The 18,559-nt window shown below is 41.3% G+C and overlaps 8 protein-coding genes and 2 long non-coding RNA genes across 19 annotated transcripts; 6 read left to right on the top strand and 4 right to left on the bottom strand.

The window, feature by feature from the left end:
- Positions 1-869: 869 nt before the first annotated feature.
- LOC124207184 (3-oxoacyl-[acyl-carrier-protein] reductase FabG-like) lies at positions 870-4,739 on the bottom strand. Of its 5 annotated transcripts, XM_046604520.1 has the most exons (13): positions 4,510-4,673; positions 4,139-4,265; positions 3,921-4,070; positions 3,680-3,842; positions 3,515-3,608; positions 3,293-3,362; positions 3,188-3,224; positions 3,056-3,119; positions 2,321-2,987; positions 1,846-2,100; positions 1,568-1,767; positions 1,405-1,494; positions 870-1,323 (listed from the first exon to the last, which is right to left on the bottom strand). In XM_046604520.1, exons 2-9 carry the CDS (start codon positions 4,176-4,178, stop codon positions 2,829-2,831), a joined length of 777 nt encoding a protein of 258 aa, XP_046460476.1. In that variant the 5' UTR covers positions 4,179-4,265; positions 4,510-4,673; the 3' UTR covers positions 870-1,323; positions 1,405-1,494; positions 1,568-1,767; positions 1,846-2,100; positions 2,321-2,828. The 5 variants fall into 5 exon arrangements, with proteins under 5 accessions (XP_046460476.1, XP_046460472.1, XP_046460471.1 ...); XM_046604516.1 differs by having other exon boundaries at positions 1,846-2,987; positions 4,139-4,259; positions 4,510-4,739; XM_046604515.1 differs by having other exon boundaries at positions 1,846-2,987.
- LOC124207621 (shematrin-like protein 1) lies at positions 1,203-1,872 on the bottom strand. The gene is made up of 4 exons (XM_046605193.1): positions 1,846-1,872; positions 1,568-1,767; positions 1,405-1,494; positions 1,203-1,323 (listed from the first exon to the last, which is right to left on the bottom strand). Exons 1-4 carry the CDS (start codon positions 1,870-1,872, stop codon positions 1,203-1,205), a joined length of 438 nt encoding a protein of 145 aa, XP_046461149.1.
- A 235-nt stretch (positions 4,740-4,974) lies between the features above and the next one.
- LOC124207187 lies at positions 4,975-5,773 on the bottom strand. Its single transcript, XM_046604524.1, has 2 exons — positions 5,609-5,773; positions 4,975-5,541 (listed from the first exon to the last, which is right to left on the bottom strand). The coding sequence occupies exons 1-2, from the start codon at positions 5,627-5,629 to the stop codon at positions 5,107-5,109; spliced, it is 456 nt and encodes a 151-aa protein (XP_046460480.1). The 5' UTR covers positions 5,630-5,773; the 3' UTR covers positions 4,975-5,106.
- Positions 5,774-7,275: 1,502 nt separating this feature from the next.
- LOC124207188 (metacaspase-1-like) lies at positions 7,276-8,008 on the top strand. The gene is made up of 2 exons (XM_046604525.1): positions 7,276-7,355; positions 7,422-8,008. The coding sequence occupies exons 1-2, from the start codon at positions 7,335-7,337 to the stop codon at positions 7,836-7,838; spliced, it is 438 nt and encodes a 145-aa protein (XP_046460481.1). The 5' UTR covers positions 7,276-7,334; the 3' UTR covers positions 7,839-8,008.
- A 132-nt stretch (positions 8,009-8,140) lies between these two features.
- Positions 8,141-9,208, top strand: LOC124207185. 2 transcript variants are annotated; one of them, XM_046604521.1, is made up of 4 exons: positions 8,141-8,272; positions 8,373-8,526; positions 8,590-8,757; positions 8,834-9,208. In XM_046604521.1, the coding sequence occupies exons 1-4, from the start codon at positions 8,237-8,239 to the stop codon at positions 9,127-9,129; spliced, it is 654 nt and encodes a 217-aa protein (XP_046460477.1). In that variant the 5' UTR covers positions 8,141-8,236; the 3' UTR covers positions 9,130-9,208. The 2 variants fall into 2 exon arrangements, with proteins under 2 accessions (XP_046460477.1, XP_046460478.1); XM_046604522.1 differs by having other exon boundaries at positions 8,147-8,269.
- A 205-nt stretch (positions 9,209-9,413) lies between these two features.
- On the bottom strand, positions 9,414-10,298 carry LOC124207183. The gene is made up of 3 exons (XR_006879819.1): positions 10,073-10,298; positions 9,839-9,992; positions 9,414-9,712 (listed from the first exon to the last, which is right to left on the bottom strand). It is a non-coding gene; the product is annotated as an uncharacterized LOC124207183 (long non-coding RNA).
- Positions 10,299-10,929: 631 nt separating this feature from the next.
- On the top strand, positions 10,930-11,830 carry LOC124207182 (glycine-rich cell wall structural protein-like). The gene is made up of 3 exons (XM_046604514.1): positions 10,930-11,062; positions 11,135-11,369; positions 11,460-11,830. The coding sequence occupies exons 1-3, from the start codon at positions 11,045-11,047 to the stop codon at positions 11,606-11,608; spliced, it is 402 nt and encodes a 133-aa protein (XP_046460470.1). The 5' UTR covers positions 10,930-11,044; the 3' UTR covers positions 11,609-11,830.
- A 591-nt stretch (positions 11,831-12,421) lies between these two features.
- Positions 12,422-13,568, top strand: LOC124207181. The gene is made up of 2 exons (XM_046604513.1): positions 12,422-12,764; positions 12,847-13,568. The coding sequence occupies exons 1-2, from the start codon at positions 12,738-12,740 to the stop codon at positions 13,384-13,386; spliced, it is 567 nt and encodes a 188-aa protein (XP_046460469.1). The 5' UTR covers positions 12,422-12,737; the 3' UTR covers positions 13,387-13,568.
- A 164-nt stretch (positions 13,569-13,732) lies between these two features.
- LOC124207180 lies at positions 13,733-14,926 on the top strand. Its single transcript, XR_006879818.1, has 3 exons — positions 13,733-14,074; positions 14,177-14,237; positions 14,307-14,926. It is a non-coding gene; the product is annotated as an uncharacterized LOC124207180 (long non-coding RNA).
- A 251-nt stretch (positions 14,927-15,177) lies between these two features.
- LOC124207179 (nematocyst expressed protein 4-like) lies at positions 15,178-18,029 on the top strand. 5 transcript variants are annotated; one of them, XR_006879815.1, is made up of 6 exons: positions 15,386-15,470; positions 15,854-16,031; positions 16,121-16,181; positions 16,259-17,275; positions 17,351-17,418; positions 17,483-18,029. XR_006879815.1 is itself a non-coding variant. In XM_046604512.1 (3 exons), the coding sequence occupies exons 2-3, from the start codon at positions 17,407-17,409 to the stop codon at positions 17,783-17,785; spliced, it is 315 nt and encodes a 104-aa protein (XP_046460468.1). In that variant the 5' UTR covers positions 17,134-17,275; positions 17,351-17,406; the 3' UTR covers positions 17,786-18,029. The 5 variants fall into 5 exon arrangements, 1 of the variants encoding a protein (XP_046460468.1); XR_006879816.1 differs by lacking the exons at positions 15,386-15,470; positions 15,854-16,031 and adding an exon at positions 15,180-15,324; XR_006879814.1 differs by having other exon boundaries at positions 15,183-16,031.
- Positions 18,030-18,559: the final 530 nt, after the last annotated feature.

Genomic DNA, 18,559 nt, shown 5'->3' with positions numbered 1-18,559 from the left:
TTTCGCTTTAATAATCGACACGATTTCTATTACAGAAGAAATAAACTTTTGACTCATCACGCGATGAAATCATCTCGCAAAGGGAAAGCGTTGCGCATTCGTGAAACTCACCGTCGCCAATTTTTGATTTCGGTTATTCGCATGAAATAAATTAAACCCACGCCCACCCATTTTTGTTTGATCATCACCACCCTTCGACAAGTCCGTGTTTGGGCAGTTTGATTATATTGTGAAGAAGAAGAATGAGGCTTTTTCTTGGGATGTAGCGATATGCCCAATCAAGGGCTGGTGATGTAACGATTCTTTGTTCAATTCTACACGTGATGTAGGAGGAGGAGGGGGACCGTGGCCTACTTCTCTACCCACAGGTTAAGACGGAATAGATAGTTTTAACTTGGGAAAACCCCAGGATGTATAATGTGGAATAACCAAATAATCACAGGTTATAGATACATGTATCTTTCGTGGTTATTCAGAAGCGGAGATAATAGATTGCGTGAGGTTTTCAAGTCACCCATCCATCGGATGTTCTTCCGGTCTGCAAGTATTCGAAGGCTATCCACTCAGAAAACTAGCCATAGCCAATATTGACTTAAAGATTGATGTCTCTTTTGGGTAAATGTTTTTTCGTAACTTACAACTTGCTCTGATTTCTCTCTCACACAATCCCTTTCATTCTTATTCACAGTCACCCCTCACACCAGTTGCCCATTCAATTGCTTTGAAAAAAAAAGCACCGTCCAAGAAACAAACGATCGTGAATTAGATCACAGAAAGCCGACATGGTGATGGTGGCTGCTGGCTGCCTCCCGCATTGCAGGTTTTCTTTTCTTCAAATGAAAAACAGCGAAACGCATAACGAGATGGAATGAGAGCACTGATGCCAGTGTAAAGTACAGACTCTTGTTTTTCTTTTACAACAGGTGAGAGACAAATAAGACACACGAGTATATGCACAAAAGTGGGTCAAATGGGATAGGACTAATTTTGAATGAGGCGGAGAGTGAAAATGATTGGTCATTTTGTAAGAGACTCTGTTATTGGACGCGTTACATATCAGGTTGGAGCTTATAGGATCAATCCGGCATCTCTGAAATAATTTACTTTTCATTTCAAATGACAGCGAACGCAGATGACCACAGTGAGAAACATTTCACTTTTAAATAAATACATTTGTTAAAATCCCCACAATGGGATTCATTTTAATAGCCGAAGCCGCCGAAACCCGGATAACCGAACCCACCATATCCACCGTATCCTCCTAGTCCACCATATCCACCTAGTCCACCAAGTCCATAGCCGTAGCCGCCCAAACTGGGGTACCTAAATTTCGCAAGAAACATTTTCCAATTAACATTCAATTGCGCAACAAAAGTGAAACTGAGTCAGCCAAACAAAAATTACCCGAAGCCACCGTACAGAGGTGGGTATGTAGCCAATGGGAGACCGTAACCATAGCTAGGGATGCCAAATCCGTAACCTATTCCGGGATACCTATAATTTTATCATCCGCTGGATTAATTTTGAATTCAATAATAAAATGCATCCGCAATTGTCAGATAATTACCCAAGACCAGCACCGTAGCCGAGACCTCCGCCAAAAAGCCCACCGAATCCGTGTTTCTTGTGGTGAGTTCTGGTGGTGGCCACGCCCGGTGCAGATTTCGTATCGACGGCAGGAGCTGCTGCAGCTTTTTCAGGAGCGGGATCAGCTGGCAATGGAACCGAGAGAATCGGTGAGATCAAACCGGCCGACACCACCAAAATCTGGAGCCAAAAAAAAACGAAACAAAAAATTAGAATTCAAAAATTGTCATCCGGATGTCCATCACTCAAGCAACTCACCAGGTACCAAACACACAAGTTGGGCATTTCGCAAGCGTTTCTCTGTGAACTGTGAAGCTCCTAAGACACAACTGATCAGGCCGAACTAACCATTTGCTTCTTTTATGCGCCACCTACTACCTCCCGTTGCAGCTCCGAGAGAGTTTAGATCTTGCCAATAGTCTTCGTCAGCCTCAGCTTTCACTTTCTTCTCTTTTTTTCTTTGTATGTCTTAAACTGCAACTAAGAAAAGTGGGACCGGCCATCATTTGGCAACTGCACATATCAAAATATCCCAATTTTTTTAGGTGTGTAGAGTTACAAGAATAAAACGCCATTCTCTTGAAAAGGAAATCGGTAAGCTGCAGCTACTGCTTCACGTCTGACAGATACCAAATGAAGCCAAGGGGGGTTAAAAGGACGAGGTCACTATCGGGTTATCCAGACTCTCGGCTGTGTTGCGAAAATGTCACTCGCAGAACCTTGAACTGATTACCTAATTAATGGACGAAATCCAATTCTCTCCTTCAATCTGTTGGGATAAAACAGGTCCGGTTGACTGCAAAATGAAATGGAGAGTTTAAGCGGGAACTTTCAAAACGTTTAACGATGACCAGCCGTAAAAGTGATGAAAAAACACAAAGAATAAACGCCCGGAGCGTAGAAAAAAGGAGAAAGGGAAAGTTTTCTCTTCTTCTTCTTCTTTTTTTTGAATTCTAAATTGTATGACACATATCCTGGTTTCTCTCTCCTGTTGAAAAGAAAGTCAGAGGGCAACGGCTTATACCTGATGATGAAAAAAGCCGAAACAAAAATTTATCAATCAAACTAATTTCATTTTTAAGAGCTTCAATAGAAAAATTCCAACAAGAAAATGATTGTAAAATTGCATTGAGATTAAGGGAGGAGGGGATTTTTGTGTGTGTAGAAGATTAGATCATCTACATAACAATTTTTCAAGTGGTGAAAGGTAGTCAACAAAAAGTGGAAATTGTTTTCCCTGTCTAGCGGGGCGAAAGGGCATGTCTCCCTCCGTCCACTGGCAGAGTGACACCTGTGATGAAACTTGCTTTGTCAGAAGCAAGAAAGGCAATAGCTTCGGCTACTTCTTGGGCGAACCCTGGGCGACCCAACGGATGCGTCTCTTGGCAACGGCGGATAAACTGTGAATTATTTCAATTTTTATTGATAGAATCGGAAATTTACGTTAATGTTTTATGCACTGGCGTACCTTCCTGTAGATGTCGGTGGTCATTCCACCACGTTTCTGAAGCTCAGTTATTATCACACCAGGACTGAAGGAATTAAAAATATTGTTACATTCGGTTAGTTACTTAAATTGTAATAAAAGTCGACTTCTTACTTGACTGCATTGACTCGAACAAGTTTGCTGGCAAGTTCTGAAAGAATTGAAAAAAGAACGTTATATTAGATTATGTGAAACGAGATATTCTTAATTATGACTTACCCATAGCAACACACTGAGTAAATTGGTTGACGGCAGCTTTAGACATGTTATACGCCAGAACATTGGTAAACTGGAAATATGGAAAAAGTTGTTAACAATTTTCAGTAGCTGTTTTTCATTTTTCAGTGGGGCTACGCATACAAGCTCTTTGAAAATTCCCTCTTCTTTGAGGTTTGTTGGCTTACAGCCAACACCATCTGTAGATGAAAATATTAAACTCACCGGACGAATACCGTTGACGCTGGAAACGTTGACAATATTGCCACGAGAACTGATTAAATGCGGGACGGCTAGCATAGTTAATTGGTACATTGAACTGTCATAAAATAAAATAATATTGGATCAAGAGTTATAGTCTTTACGTGTTTTATTTAGATTAATACATACCGGACATTCGTTTTCATCATTCGATCGAGTTGGTCCAATGAAGTGTTTTCGATAGTGCCCTGTTCGAGGATACCAGCGTTGTTAATCAGAACGTCAATTCGGCCGTAGAAAGTTAAAGTTGAGTGAAAAATTCGTCTCACATCCTCTTCATCAGTCAGATCTCCTGTGTAATTATAAAATTCAAAATGTGAAATCCACAAATGATTGTATATCTAATACATGTGAGGTTTGTTTAACATACCCAAAACTGTTTTTGGACGATTCCAAGTTTCTTCGTAGCACTTTTCAGCCACCTGATTTAGGTTTGCTTCATTTCTACCAGTGATTACCAGATGGGCACCTTGAAGAGCTAGCAGAGCTGTAGTGGCAGCACCAATTCCTGAACTAGCCCCTGATAAATTAACACAGTTTAAGTGTTAAAATGTTGAGAAATTCAATACGATATCTGAAAATATATACCTGTCACGAGTACAACCTTGTTGAGAAACATAGAAGGCATTGTGGTGGTAGTTGGAGTACAATTGTTGGAATAGCTTCAGAAATTATATAATCATATCACGGTCCGATATACAGTGGAAACCTGTTGCTGTCACATCAAAGGGTTTGGGTTAGTTACTCTGCCAGTTTGGTACACTCATGCATTACTATCTCATTAAAGTGTAAACATTTGACTGAAATCTCAATAAGATAATATAGCAATGGTACACGAAGAGGCGTTCAGTCGTTCACCTCACGCAGAATTCAAGGTTGTCTGCCAGTACAGGAATAACACATCATTGGCTCATCTCATGTAATTCAAGCTTAGCACTATGTATACAAAGAAATATTACCTTTTAGTCCAACAACATTTGACCAACGCATAGGTCACAAAGTCTGAACCTCAACTGACCTGGAAGCTGCCCGTCAAAGCTTTTCGAATCTCCCAATCAGCCAGTGCAAGTGCACCGAACCGAAGAGCACCGTCCATGCTTGTTGCTGATCACGTGATCAGGGGGTGGAAACGGAGACGATTGGCTGTCACTAGGCAAACCAACGGTGGCGCGCAGTTGAAAAATCAGTGCGCACAGCTATAAATGTGCTGATGTCAGGGGATATTCTTAGGCGATTGCACCAAACAGCCAACCCATTCCGGGTGTGGCTATTTATTGAAGGCCAAATTATACAACGTAGCATTTCCTTCGTATTAAGTTATTAACATACAATAACAATTCTCAGACGAATCAAATCATTCTTAATCTAGCTCTAGAAATTACTAAACAAATCTGATTAGCACAAAAGAAAAATGGAGAACGAAATTTTGTAACAACAACAAATGCAACATTTTATTGACGGTACGGTTAACATGATTTATACAAACAATTCAGGAATATTTTTTCGAGTGAAGCAATTTACGTATAATAACCGTGGAGGAGAATGAGACATGATGATTAGACTTTGAAATTGGACAAAACGGACGAAAAGGCGTTGGCGGAGATGCCTGACAAGTTGTTGGGGATCAATCCATTCACTTGATTGTGAATAGGAGCTGAAACACTGGCAGCCGTGTTGCGGTTAGGATCGGCTCCGGAGAAATTGACCTGATCGGGGAAAGCGTTGTCGTAGCCGTAAGCCGGACGAGTGTTGCTTCCGGTCGAATAAGCTCCAGGCGACGCAACAGGTACGGCAGGGAAAGCTCCCACTGATCCAATTGGAGTGGCCGGATAAGTTGCGGGAATTAAATTCGGAATGGACGGGAAATTGGCGCCGGGAACACCAATCTGCTGTCCTTGATTGGATAAATTATAACCTTGACGGGCATCGACCGTTTCGGGCGTTTCAGCTGGCCGGGCAACAACTGCGGACAATGAGAACAAAAGAACAACCTGGAGAGAAATTAAAGTTAATATCAAAATTAAATAAGCGGCAATTTAAGTTGAATTTCAAACTTACCAAAATGTTTTGCAGGGACATGACGTTCACTTGTTTATATTGTTGACTTGAGATGAAGTGGACTGATGCCGAAACCAAAGTCTAACTCGCAGTTTTATATCCGGGAGGGTCCTCCGTGTACGCAAATGAATACGCCTCGAGCGATTCACGCCAAAACCCTCCAAACTGGTTTTACCTGGTTTCTTCTGCGTTACGGAGATGCACGATTCTCTTTGTTTTTCCTGGTAATGTACGGATGAACAAGTTGTGGTGTGAATTTTATTTTTTTGTTTTTCCTTGGGTCTTTCCAGACTCGTGACGTTCTCTTGGAATAACCATTTTCATTGACATACGCCGGAAGGGAGTTCATTCATTGGTGTGTACCTGCAACTACGCGGTGCCAATTTCAATTCATTCAATTCAATTTCTCGCCAATTTGTTTTTAGAATGTTTTGAATATTGCGCGTAAAATTATCGGCAACATGAACAAACATTAAAATTTAAAATAACAATAAATTTAATGCAATTCCGACTGTGAAAATGTAAATTTTTTCGCGTTGCTCAACCACGAGCGTTCGGGTGAGTTGTTATAAGACACTCGTCAACTCGGGAATGATAACACTCTCACGAAAATGTTTAATTTGATTGATTTGGGTTGCGAGCCTGCACCAATCCCGATAACCAGGCCATCTCATTCTACCCCCAAATTGTATTGGATATTTGAATGTGAGAATATGGAAGCCGAGCTGGTGGACCTATCGAACAGATTGGCAAGGGGTGACAATGATGTCGAGGCGATTTATGCATCAGTTGGCCGACTGGTGAGTGGACTCAATCGTCTAAGTGACTCCCCATGGACTTCTGACGACCCCAACAACACGAAAATCGTTTCGGATTTGATTCAATCCACCAACCACTTGGTCAATCAGATCAAACAAATCATCACCGAAAGGAATCGATGGAAGCCGATCACCATTCCCGTGGAAAACCATCACCTTGTCCCGAAGGCCGTGACGTACCGAATCCAACAGCGAATGTCCAGCTTTTTTAAAGAGAAATTATTTCAGTTGAGGGAAATGGCCATTACTAAATGTTCCAACCTAAAGGCTCGCTACTGGTCATCCCGTCCACCATCCGATTACAAACAACTGATTTAATTTCGCCATCTCTCTTTTTTTGCCCGATTGAAATTCTCAAACGTGATTTCTAAAAAATAAACTTCACGATAAATTCATCATCCAACCGACTTTTCTTTTTTTATTATTATCTTCACAATGTTTGTGCAATTTTTATTTAATTATTCCCTTGAAATTAGACGTGAGTCGTAAAAAGAAAATGTTATTCACAAATATCCGGCGGCGATGACGAATGAAGTCTATAAAACAAGATGGAGTCGAGTTAATAATCTCCAAGGGCATCAACTTTTAAGCGCAGTCACTGAATTAACTTTTTTTTAAATAATTATCCAACTTTGGCGAATGGGTTACCTTTGCAGAGACAACTTTTACCTTTATTGACTTTATTGCATAATTGCTGGAGACTCGACGACCTCGGTATATGTGGCCCCTCCACTACTGACACAGTGACACGGACGAACTTTTGGATTTTTACGATTCAATTCAATTTCTCTTTAATTTTAACATCATATAATTTATAGACGTGTGTGTCTGCTACTACGGTACTACTATATAAAGCTCCGGGTTTACCCAGTGATTTCAAACAAGTTCATCATTTCACTTGAAACAACATGTCTACTTCTCTCCCTGTGGTAAGTCTGCCTTTAAAAATCACAATCAAACTTAATTGAATTAATTATGTTTTTAATTTCAAAAAGATTTTGGCTGTTGTTTTGGCTGTGGCCATGAGCTCAGTCCTGGCTAAAGATTCGTCTGATGCGGAGGAGAAATCTCGTCATTATTATTCCGGCGGTGGTTACAACCAGCAACACCAACCGGATTATTACGGAGGAGCCGGAAACTATGGCGGAGGAGTTTACCCGGGGGCTAGTCATAATCAATACGGCGGGATTTACGGTCCTACTCCGGTAATTGCACAACAACAGCCGCCAAACTATTACGGAGGATCCAACAGCTTCGGCTCTCAACACCACCAGCACCACCATCACCAGCAACCGACCAATCCTTACGGCTCGTCACCTTATCCGGCCTCTTCCGGCAACTACTACAGCCCGCCTTATCTCAACAACAACTACGGAGCTAATACCGCCGGCTATGGGAATTCACCTTACTAGAAACGATTAAATTATTCCGTATCCTAATTCGATTTCAAAAAAGAACCAACACACAAATTCCTGTACACAATCCCAGCCAGTATTATTTTTCGACTATTTTTCTCGATCCATGATGTAAAAGCGCATTCCCGCTGAAATTAGAAACGCAATAAATTAATATCTAAATGGAATTGTTTTAAAGGGCCAGAAATGATTTCAACTTCCGCGTAGTTGTTGAGTTTTACAGCCCAAAAACGTGTTGAGAGTATCTTCACGTTTATACGCATCCGTCAAGTCACGTCACGCCTTTTAAGGTAAGAAAAAGCCCATCGGAGGAAAGGGGGAAGGGGAATATTAAACGAAGGTGAGGTTCGACTTTGAGTCTCAGTTCAAGTTCACGCGTTCGTCTGGCTGTAGCCATGCCTCGTTTAACTTTTCTGGTTGTTTTCACGGTAGTACGTTCACAATTTTCTTTTAAAAACAATTAAATTTAACCACACAGAAGGACAAATTGACTTTCAGTTTTTTTGTTGTTGGAATTCGAATTCCATATAGTTGATGGTTGCGGTTGTTGTCGCTTTTCCGCAACCCAACAGCGACGATTCGCCGGCGGCTGTGGTGGTTGAGACTCCGGCGGCCGATACTCCCGACGCTTCCGCACCTCCGGTTGAAGGCGAATCTGTCGACTTGCGTTTTCGTCCATCTTATGGTATTCAATCGATACAAGAGTGGCGATTAGGTCATAGCAAATTGCGCTTGTTATCTTTTTAAGGGTACGGCGGTCAACAGTACGGCAGTAATTATTACAGCAGTGAGCGATACGAAAGCCATCACTCAAGTCAACAGTACGGACACCAAAATTATGGACATCAGAATTATGGGCACAACGCTTACGGCAATTACGGACATGGGGGATACGATCGCCCCTACGGACACGGTGGTAATTTCATTTTGATGCGGAAATCGTCTTTTTCAATGTAATAACGATTAACACGTTAAAAAAACAAAAATGATAGGATACCCTGGGGGATATGGCTATTACGGACGGCCTCAAGGTATTTTGGGCGCGGTAGGAAATGTGCTGGACGGATTGTTGGGCTTGCGTGAAGGAGAAAAGAAACCGGCAGTGGATGGCGACGCTTCGGCTGCTCCGGTTGTTGCAGCGGAGGCGGCGCCGGAAGCCGTCGATCCTGTTTTTCCTGAAGCCGATTCCGTTCCCCAAATTCCCGTCGAGGTTGGTGGTATTCTCCCCCAACCCGCGTTACAATCACAAGGCGTTCCCTCGGCTGGTGAAGAAGTGATTTTCCAATAATCAAATGGCCCCACGCATTGTTATATTCAGTTTTCTCTGTATCGTTGGCATATTTAAAATATTACTGCTTCAAACAGCACTTGAACATTTCGTTGAATTCATTCGTGGAACCAGGAGGTGCCAGTCCTGAATGCTCTGTCATACAATTTTCTAGTTGCACTTTGCTTCAAGTGTTTAGAGTCAAAATGTTTTTAAATTTGATCATTTACCCACAGACAAAAAACAAAACAAGCCTGATCTGCAGTCGTTAGCTACAAATTAATTATTATTAGCCCCCTAACTAAATCAACAAAAACGGCAAGGGCTCAAACAGTTGCAGTCAATCGCCTAGCTCGGGAATAATCGTACCATGTTCAACGTCACCCAATAGTTAAAAACCAAGAATTACCTTAAAGCCTGGGAAATCCAGCCAGGCCATTTACTGTAAGTGTTCCATTCGCAGTAAAGTTGAATACGCCACTCCTCGTGAATGCACCTACACCCACATGCATGTACACGAGGGCAGAGGGGATTTAAGAGGAAGAAGAGATCCCTAACTCGGCCAACATTGGTAATTTCTCCAAAAAAGAGGGATGCTGTTTATCTAAATAAAAAAATAAGAAATGGGTTACGAAAAATGTTGACAGAAATTATATAACAAGCAAGGAAAAAATTGAAAATGAGACAGTGGGTAAACCATAATTTTGAATTGAAGGTTTGCATGTAATACTTGTGCAAGTTTTGCATCATTGAGATATCAAGCAGGTCAGAGGAATAAAAGTAACGAAAATCATCCTGGCGATAATAACTTGAGACTGCTGGTGATGATGATACCAGCACAAGCAAACCTGGCCTATCTTGAGGTTACAATGGCTGGCTCAAGCCTAAAATCAGTACCAAGGAGATGGTTACAGTTCAAACAAACTTATTCAATTATTTCATTTCTATCCTTAGTTTTATTTACCTGCCAAACAGCATGGCCATGGAGTGGACAGTGGAGAGCATGGAAAGCGACGACACCAAGGTTGATACGGCGACAACAGTTTTATAATTATATTTGTTGTGCCATTTTTCGTGCAGCCACGTTCGTTTCCAAAATAAAAATGTTTAATTGTCTTTGTTATCTTGAATTTGCGTCTGAATCTGAAACTTGTAAACAAAATGAACGCAGACCGGCAGACGACACTAATCTTCCAGCGTTGCTTGATATCAATGAGAGTAAATGAGTATTATCCGGATAAATCCGCATTCCGGAATATGGATTATGAAAAGCAATACAAAACGAAATAGCCTTTAATTTACACACAGAGTATAGAATAATACAAAAATACAAAAATAATAATAATAAATGAAGAACCTTCAGTTATCCATTTGATATTATCGTCGGCAAGATCTCAAACAAACAACCAACAGGTGATCAGCGAAAACTTCTAGCCAAAACAAAGTTCCATGTACAAAAAAAACTTGGAAAAAAAACTGGATGCGGAAGCCAGAGATGAATAGGCTGTGCGAGAAATGCAAGAACGGAAAAACCCCAGCAACGAAAAAAGGTTGCAACTATAATAACAAGGAGAACTAAATAGTTCAACTGATTGCAATCTCGTCACGTATAGCTATGGGCGGCTCGTTTGAAAACCCATAAGGAAATCCCCATCGTTATTACATTCTTTTTCGTTTTCTTCCTCCCATGTCGAGATGGGTTTTTCCAGCGATTCCCAATGCGTGTGTTTCTCGTCCCCACTGCGACTCAAAACAACAACAACAACATTCCACGTTGCCTCCGGGGTTCTAGTACCTGGTACCTGCGCTATAGCCAGACTCGAGTCGATGGCAACCGTTTCCCGCGTATAAAAGTCGCCGTCTATTCCTCAAGTTTCTTCACACTGCTCCCTCAACTCCTTCAGAGCTCAAGCTGCAAAACCAAATCCTTTTGAAGATGTCTAAAATGTTGATGGTAAGTTCTTTCAAAATTACCAAACGTAGTCCTAATGTATTAATTAATTATTGACGTATTTTATTATTACAGTTGATGCTGTTGGTGGCCGTTGCTGTGGCCTTGCCTTACCCTCAAGATGCCGCCGCTCCCGCCGATGTTGCTCCCGTCGATCCTGCTGCCGCCGCACCTGTTCCCGGTGCGGATGGTGAAAAAGTTGACGAGCGATTCTTCTTGCGTCCCCATGGCCACCATCACCATCATCATGGCCATAGCGGCGGATATGGTGGATATGGTGGATACGGTGGATACGGCAACAACTACAACAGTAAGAATTCGAATCATTTGAATCGATTTGAAAGCATTTCTATTAGTCAAAACAGCAAATTCTAAATTGTTGTTCCTGGTCAAATTTTAGATTATGGAGGATATGGTGGATATGGCGGTTACGGTGGACTCGGATGGAGAGAGGGACAGAAACCAGGTGATGCCGCCGCTCCAGTCGATCCTACCGCCGCTCCAGTTGATCCTGCCGCCGCTGCTGCCGGACCAGTGACTTTTGAATAAGAACATCCCCAAATGGAAATGACCTGATATGTTTTGATTCCAATCCACTCTCACGATTCATGTCTTCCAATTTGCGCCACACTCGTTTTTTTAAATCATCCTGTTCTTGATCCTGTTGTTGTTGTTGTCCATATAGTTAAACTGCTGCGAATGATTTGTTAAAATTGACATCTAATGATCAGTGTGGGTGGTAACTACAAAAATAAATCAATTTGAACCATCGCTATTTTGAGTAATCAATTGCCTTATTATTATATTATTATAAGTGATTAGCTTAATAATCATAAAATATAACAAAACCTGAATTTTCCGAATTTCTTACGTGCAACAATATGGGCATCAAGTCATAATTCTAACTCGATAAGAATATCGCTGCTTTAAATTTCCTGATGTGCAAAGGTTTATTTGATGAACTAGGAATAAAAATGAATACCCTCGAGGCTTTTTAAAATGATTTAATAAGATCCTATTAGCGCTTATTCCCAAGCAAAACAACAACAACTATTCCAGATTAAAATAAAAGACGTCGGTGTTGTGTCCGTGTGTGTCATTCACATCATTATGCGATACACCTCGTATAGTAGCAACATCAGTCGGGGGGAATTTCCAGTAATAGCGTCGTTACTCCTCACCTACGAGTTCTGGTGAAAGTCAATGAACTCAAATTATATAGCTTGAATGGGCAGTCAAATAAATTTTATTAGACATATCATATGGCGTCCACCTCTAAATGACATTCAGGGTTTTAATTTTTTCTCCACCAAAGAAAGTAAAAGCTGTTAACTATAAAAATACCCCCGGAACGACTATTACGATTCCCACGTATACGTACTTGCGTATACATACTTTCAATTTATTTCATTACATTAATATCGATTGGTTTCAATTGGGTTTTCCCCAGGTTTTTCCCCTAAAAGTTTACCGAACCAATTAGCCGTGAAGTTCAACGGAGCCATTTTTTTCGCAGCCAAGGCAAGAAAAGTAGCCCCACTGTCTCAGTAATTAATTTAGCACCTTTTGAGCGGTTGCACCGCGCGGTACGTATAAAAGAGCGGCATCGATTCCAACCAACTTCAAACCGAAATCCTCTTCCGCACTTGGAACATCCAGGATATTACTACTTCCCAAAATGTCTCACAGTCCTATCGTGTTGATGGTAAGTTATTCAATTTTAAATTTCATTGTATGAACAAACAAATTCTATCTCTAAATGTCGTGTTATTACGTAATAAAATCAGTCGATGGTGTTGGTCTTTGTGACGGTGTCCGCCCTGGCCTTACCTTATCCGCAAGAAGATGCGCCAGCAGCTGATGCTGGTGATGAGGTCGCCGCTATTGACGAGACTGTCCCATTAGTACTGCTGGATGAAGGCGATGAAACGATTGACGGCCGTCACCATTACATCAGCAACAACCGTCGGCCGGCTGCTTATTACAATCGTCCTTCCTACAATCGCCCGGCTATGACCTACAACTATCGCCCGTCTGCCGGTGCCTACAACAGTCGACCCCACAACTACGGAAGCGCTGGCCATCACACTTCCGGCGGCTACGGAGGTTATGCAGGCCATCAATCAAATAACTACCACGGAAATAGCTATTACGGCTACCAGCATTCGAATCACGGAACGTTTGGCGGATTGGGATGGCGGGAGGCTCAGAAATCTTCCGGTGATGATGTCGCTGCTGCTGCTCCACCAGTCGAGGAGGAGGAGCTTCTAGTCCAAGGTGTTGAAGAAGCACCAGCCGCCCCTGGCGTCGTCGTCTTCCAGCAATAAGAATGACAGCCATGAACTGAAATGACGACACGACAGCAATTTGAAATGCCCGCGTTTTTTAATTCTCTCACTATTTTGGCCACTTATTGATTTCCGACTGGGTTATTAATCAATGTTTCTGTTATGTTTTATTCGTTTGTTTTTGTTACCTATTATTACACATTGTTTGCTCCTTTCGAAAATTGAATCTTTTTCATTCGGTTCAAATCGACAGTGTCCAAAAAATGGACGTTGCAGTTTGTTTTCTATACATTTTTATGGATGCAGCTGCGATGAGACATAAACAACTGCACTATACGTTGACGTCATCACCAGCACCACTTGCTTTAAACTGTCCAAACTTTTCACCGTCGGACGTATAGAAAAGCTAGCTGCAGAAGCCGACAAATCGCTCGAATGGAAATGAATTCAGACCAGAGCAGAAAAAATGTGCTGGAAAAACAGATACGAACTGCATCTGCCGGATTTGTCGAGTTGCCGTCCACCTTGTGTCAACTGCCTTTGGTTGAGTTTGAATTTGCCGCCACGAGTGTGCACCTCTAAACTAGTTATACTAGCTGGCCAACGCATCAACTGGACAAGGTGTATGGGTGTGTATACTTATTATCCAGTGACTCATTCGGCTTCTATAAAAACGGACACAACTGCCACGGAATCGTCTGTCCGTCACCAACCTGTCGTCGCACTGGTAAGAACCTTATAGCAAATTCTTATTTAGTTTAAGTCAATACAGAATTATATGATAGACGGTTTGACCGGGTTTGACTTGATTTCTTTTTGCCATTATCAGCTGAACAAATTCACCAAATCGTTCAAGTTAATTCACTTTCATCATGATTCGCCGTAATCCGGTAAGACGAGCAAATAATTATGTAATATCAATCGTGTTTAAAATTCACGTTCGTTCATTATTATTATAGTTGCGCAATTTGTGCCTTCTCTTGATAATGGTTTTGGCTTTGATGAATACCGCCTTCAACGCCGCTCCTGTTGATCTTACCCGTCAAATCGCCGTCCCGGTGCTTGACGACGGCAAGGACGTCGTTGAGAATGCCACCACTGCGCCAGACCAGCCTTGGTGGAATGTTTTCTGGGGCTTTTTAAAAAAATGAACTTTATCCATCTTCTTCTTTCCCTTGTCACTTTATAGCCTGAATTTCTTTCTTTTTTGACACCTGCAATCCTTTTTCTATCACCTTCTAACATTTTTGCCTCCATTTCTTAATTATGGGAAATCATTTGGGTGTGCCTTATTAACATTGAATTTCAACCGTCTATTTTATTACGACAAACACAAACTGTCATATTGCACCTGAATAGTTTTGATCGTTATCTCACCCCATCTTCGCGTGAAATGTAAAAAAAACAAGCATTTAATTATGTACTGTATCCTTTTCTTTGGTATACTTCCCTAACGGCATTTCATAATTTTATCCATTAACACACTTGAATAAATCTAGAAAGAAGAAAGTTAATCAATGAAAAAGCTGAACACACACAACAAATTGAATAATGACTATAAAGCTAAATGAAATTAAAATCTGCATAACCATTTTTCAAGCGATAGATAATTCAACCTAATTTTCAAATTTCGCAATTATTAGCCGTTGCGCTCAAAAAATTTTAATTGAAATAAGATTATTGCGACTCTTTTTTAAAAATATTTTCTTTTCCTTTGAACCAAAAGGTGAAATTTGTTCTTCCCTTTTCCAAGAAAAGTAAAACTCCCCAGTAAATGTATAAGTTCAAATTTTATATGCCTGTATCTCGAAGGGCTACGACCTGAGGGTCGATCGAGTTGCCTCGTAACTGCCAAACGAGACGGACGTGTCCAAATTGGAGTTCTCGTCATCCAGTTCCAATTTCGATGAATCGAATTTCCTTGCGCTTTCTGCCCCGTCAGTAAAGTGGCGTTCATTTTCGGACGGATAACGTCAGGTAAAAATTTAACAGTAAATTCATTCCCATTGCCACTGAGAAAAGTCCATTTGATTTAATCTGTTGTGTCGTTAGTATTTTACTATTTTGCTGACGTCAGCTATTCAACGTTTCAAAGGGGGGCGTTTTGATCTGACATTCTCAAGGTGAGTTTACTACCCCCTCACCTGTTAGTACCTGTACAGGATTTTGTTTTTCTTACCTATTCCCGATTGGTTCTAGCCGGTAGGACCCCTTATCCTCAATTGTGGGGAAGAGCCATTACTCCGGTACTCCCCACTGAATTTTGTAAATTGCATTTTCTTTGAATCCATTTAAACGGCCGATTCAGGTTTATCGCTTTCCCCCTCGTCAGTCTTATCTCAAACAAAAATAGGGAGGGCATAATAAAGATTTCGATTGAAAGATAAGAAGAGCATATACTCGGGTGGAAGTCTATTTATTTTAACCCCCGTGATGTGTTCTCCGCTGGCTATTTATCTGTGGCCTCAATTCACTCAAATTGTCCCGTATACATTTGAAAATGCAGGGGGAACGATATTCGTCAGTGCCTAAATAATGTGGAGCTGCTGCTGACTATAGAAACAGCTGTCCCGCAGTGCGTCGTGTGTCACCCCAGTTTTTTACCAATATCGGGAAACTAAACTGCTGGTATTTTTATCACGCTCGCCAGATACGTTTAGCTTTAATTCACCGCCACACATTCGGTAAGGCACTAGATGATAGGAGCTCGATTTTGAAATAGATGTGGCCATATTTTTCAAATAACATGTTTTCATTTTATTCGACGATTTAGTGGTAGGTGGTAGAGTGTTGGCACAACTTTGAAACATTTAAACATGAGTCATCCTATCCTGGTAAGATGCTAAACATTTGACCGCATTCGACTATGCAAATGTATTTAAAATAACGTCTGTTCTATTTTTCTTGTAAGATTTTATGTTTCTGTGTCGTGATGTCGGTTGAGGCCACTCGTTCTGAGTATTTGCAAGCCAATAAGCCCAAGGTGATGGAACAAGGATCTGACCTGTCTGATTTCTACGCCCTGTTCGGCTCGGATAGAGCATCCGCCAAAGAGCCGTGCACCAGAGGAAGCGATTGTGGCCATCAGCCGCCAAACCGGTTCCCGACTCCCGCGGACACGGGCGATTTTGATTTCCTTTTTCGCACATTCAACCATCATGCCAAATCGCACAAACAGCAACAAGATTACAACTAAAAAGGTGCCGCTGTGGTCGAGGATGGAAATGAATTTCCGCTATGCGCCAGCAAACATATCACGGCTAGACATTTTTACATCAAATCAGTATTCATTAGAATTGAGTTGATCAGCACATTCGACCCTGTTACATGCACAAACATATTTTAAAATCACTAGTTTACTAATTCTATTTTCTAGCCTGGGGTTTCAATTATTATTATATCATCCATTTGACGCGATCAATTGACGTTTTAAATTTTCCCGCCAAATGTAATTTGTATCTCGGAGAATATAGTAGTCTTCTTCTTCATCGCACTGTTGACATTCTATATACTCACTTGTTCGAAGACGCTTATTCTTTTCCATCGTTTGTTCCTGGAGGAGTCCCGGGAGATGTAATTATCAAGTAGTTATTCACCTTTCTTTTTCCGCACGTTTGTCGTGAGTAGAAAACCGATGATGGAGCGCTGATGGGCAACCGCTTGCTTTCATTTCGTCCACCGACGTTAAAAATTCATCAGTTAGAAAATTAAAAAGTAGGGCGTCAGCAGGCTTTGATGTCGGTGGGTTGGATGAATCTCTCCTCCGTGCTGCACGTCGTCTTCAGTTTTCCAAACTGACAGGTGAAAGTGTGCGGTTGAACTCGGTCCGTGTGCTGTGCAGCAGCGGGGCAAGTTTTACAGGTATAAAAGAGGATCGCACTTGCATCCCATTATTCACTTGCTCATCAGCATTTGCCACTGGATTAAGGTAAGACAATAATTCGTCAAACTTTAATTTCTACTTTATTTTTTCTAATGGCCATTTTCGTTCTTTATATTTTAGATAAAGCAATAAACTACCGGATTAAATCATCACAAGTCCTCCTGCAAATAACCACAATGAAATTCACGGTAAATTAATTATTATTTTAACAAATAACCTTTGAAGTAGCCATTTAATTTTGTGTTATCGCAGATCGCTTATTGCCTTTTGGTGTTGGTTGTTGCCTCACAAGCCCAGCAATGGCGGAACAATTACGATGCTGGATCGTATCCTTCGGATGACATCCGAGCTCCTTCTGCGCCCGCCTACCCCGCCGAAGACTATCCCGCCCCGTTTCAACCCTACACACCACCGAAACATTACAAAGCGAAACCGGGAAATCCCGTCTTGTACCGAGAAATTCCCGTTCCTCTGCCCATTCCCGCTTACCCCGCTTCCGTCATTCTACCCTCTCCGCCCTACCCTTCCAAAACCCATCCCATCCCCTACGCTTGATTGGGACAGTTTGATTTATAGTCCTCACAAAATGTCTCTCTTTGCTGTTGATCAGTTTGACACTAAAATCCATTTTTAACTCCATTTACTTTCCTTTAATTTCGATTTCAGAAGAGGTCATTTGACAAGTGCAACATTCGCATTTCGCAATTGTTTTTATCGAATTTTGTTTTGTGCGAAGCAGCTGTCTAATAAATCTGAAAGCAATTTTGTGAAAAATGACGTAATAAAACGTTCCTACAGAGTGATGAAAAACCAGACTTTAATCTGAATTTCTTGTTCATGACATAAATCGTAGTTATTTGTTTCCCCAATAAATTAATACGTCTGATAAAGATAAGTTGAATAAAGCCAAAATGCTGGCGCACTACGAAATCGATTCCCAATCTACCTTCTTCCTCTACCCCGCCCCCCTCTCCTGATTGATGTTTCCTCGCATGTCGTGAGTGTAAAGGCTGCGGACCTTATTAGTCAGTGCTGGAAAAAAGTAATGCACTCGCGACGAAAAATGAAGTCAGTGGCGGCTTCGTTGCGGACTGTAACAGAAATACAAATCTCTCCTTTAAAATGGACAGGTTAATTATGCAAAGGAATTGAGAAATTTTCATGTGGAACAATCGACCAAAAGTAATAAAGTAAATGGAAAAACCAAAAGGGAAGCGAATTTACACAAAATCACGAAGAAATCGACCAATAGTGGCATCCCTCCTTGCCTTGGTATCTATTAAAACAAAAAAAATTTTCATCGAATATTTGATTAATTACAGAACGGTT

The sequence above is a fragment of the Daphnia pulex genome, chromosome 11, assembly GCF_021134715.1.
Source record: "Daphnia pulex isolate KAP4 chromosome 11, ASM2113471v1".
In the NCBI taxonomy this organism is placed as follows: domain Eukaryota; kingdom Metazoa; phylum Arthropoda; class Branchiopoda; order Diplostraca; family Daphniidae; genus Daphnia; species Daphnia pulex.
The sequence above is the reverse complement of the archived record's forward strand: the minus strand, read 5'-3'. Positions and strand labels throughout refer to the sequence as shown.

Coding starts and splice junctions, on each gene's coding strand:
- LOC124207621 (XM_046605193.1), bottom strand. CDS start 1,872: ATGCCCAACTTGTGTGTTTGGTACCTG. Junction 1,768..1,845: donor ACTTGTGTGTTTGGTACCTG/GTGAGTTGCTTG, acceptor TTTTGGCTCCAG/ATTTTGGTGGTGTCGGCCGG. Junction 1,324..1,404: donor CCTCTGTACGGTGGCTTCGG/GTAATTTTTGTT, acceptor TGCGAAATTTAG/GTACCCCAGTTTGGGCGGCT.
- LOC124207184 (XM_046604516.1), bottom strand. CDS start 4,178: ATGCCTTCTATGTTTCTCAACAAGGTTGTACTCGTGACAG. Junction 3,120..3,187: donor GTTCGAGTCAATGCAGTCAA/GTAAGAAGTCGA, acceptor TAATTCCTTCAG/TCCTGGTGTGATAATAACTG. Junction 2,988..3,055: donor CCACCGACATCTACAGGAAG/GTACGCCAGTGC, acceptor AATAATTCACAG/TTTATCCGCCGTTGCCAAGA.
- LOC124207187 (XM_046604524.1), bottom strand. CDS start 5,629: ATGTCCCTGCAAAACATTTTG. Junction 5,542..5,608: donor TGTCCCTGCAAAACATTTTG/GTAAGTTTGAAA, acceptor ATTTCTCTCCAG/GTTGTTCTTTTGTTCTCATT.
- LOC124207188 (XM_046604525.1), top strand. CDS start 7,335: ATGTCTACTTCTCTCCCTGTG. Junction 7,356..7,421: donor TGTCTACTTCTCTCCCTGTG/GTAAGTCTGCCT, acceptor AATTTCAAAAAG/ATTTTGGCTGTTGTTTTGGC.
- LOC124207185 (XM_046604521.1), top strand. CDS start 8,237: ATGCCTCGTTTAACTTTTCTGGTTGTTTTCACGGTA. Junction 8,273..8,372: donor TTCTGGTTGTTTTCACGGTA/GTACGTTCACAA, acceptor AATTCCATATAG/TTGATGGTTGCGGTTGTTGT. Junction 8,758..8,833: donor TCGCCCCTACGGACACGGTG/GTAATTTCATTT, acceptor CAAAAATGATAG/GATACCCTGGGGGATATGGC.
- LOC124207182 (XM_046604514.1), top strand. Junction 11,370..11,459: donor ATACGGCAACAACTACAACA/GTAAGAATTCGA, acceptor GTCAAATTTTAG/ATTATGGAGGATATGGTGGA.
- LOC124207181 (XM_046604513.1), top strand. CDS start 12,738: ATGTCTCACAGTCCTATCGTGTTGATG. Junction 12,765..12,846: donor ACAGTCCTATCGTGTTGATG/GTAAGTTATTCA, acceptor TAATAAAATCAG/TCGATGGTGTTGGTCTTTGT.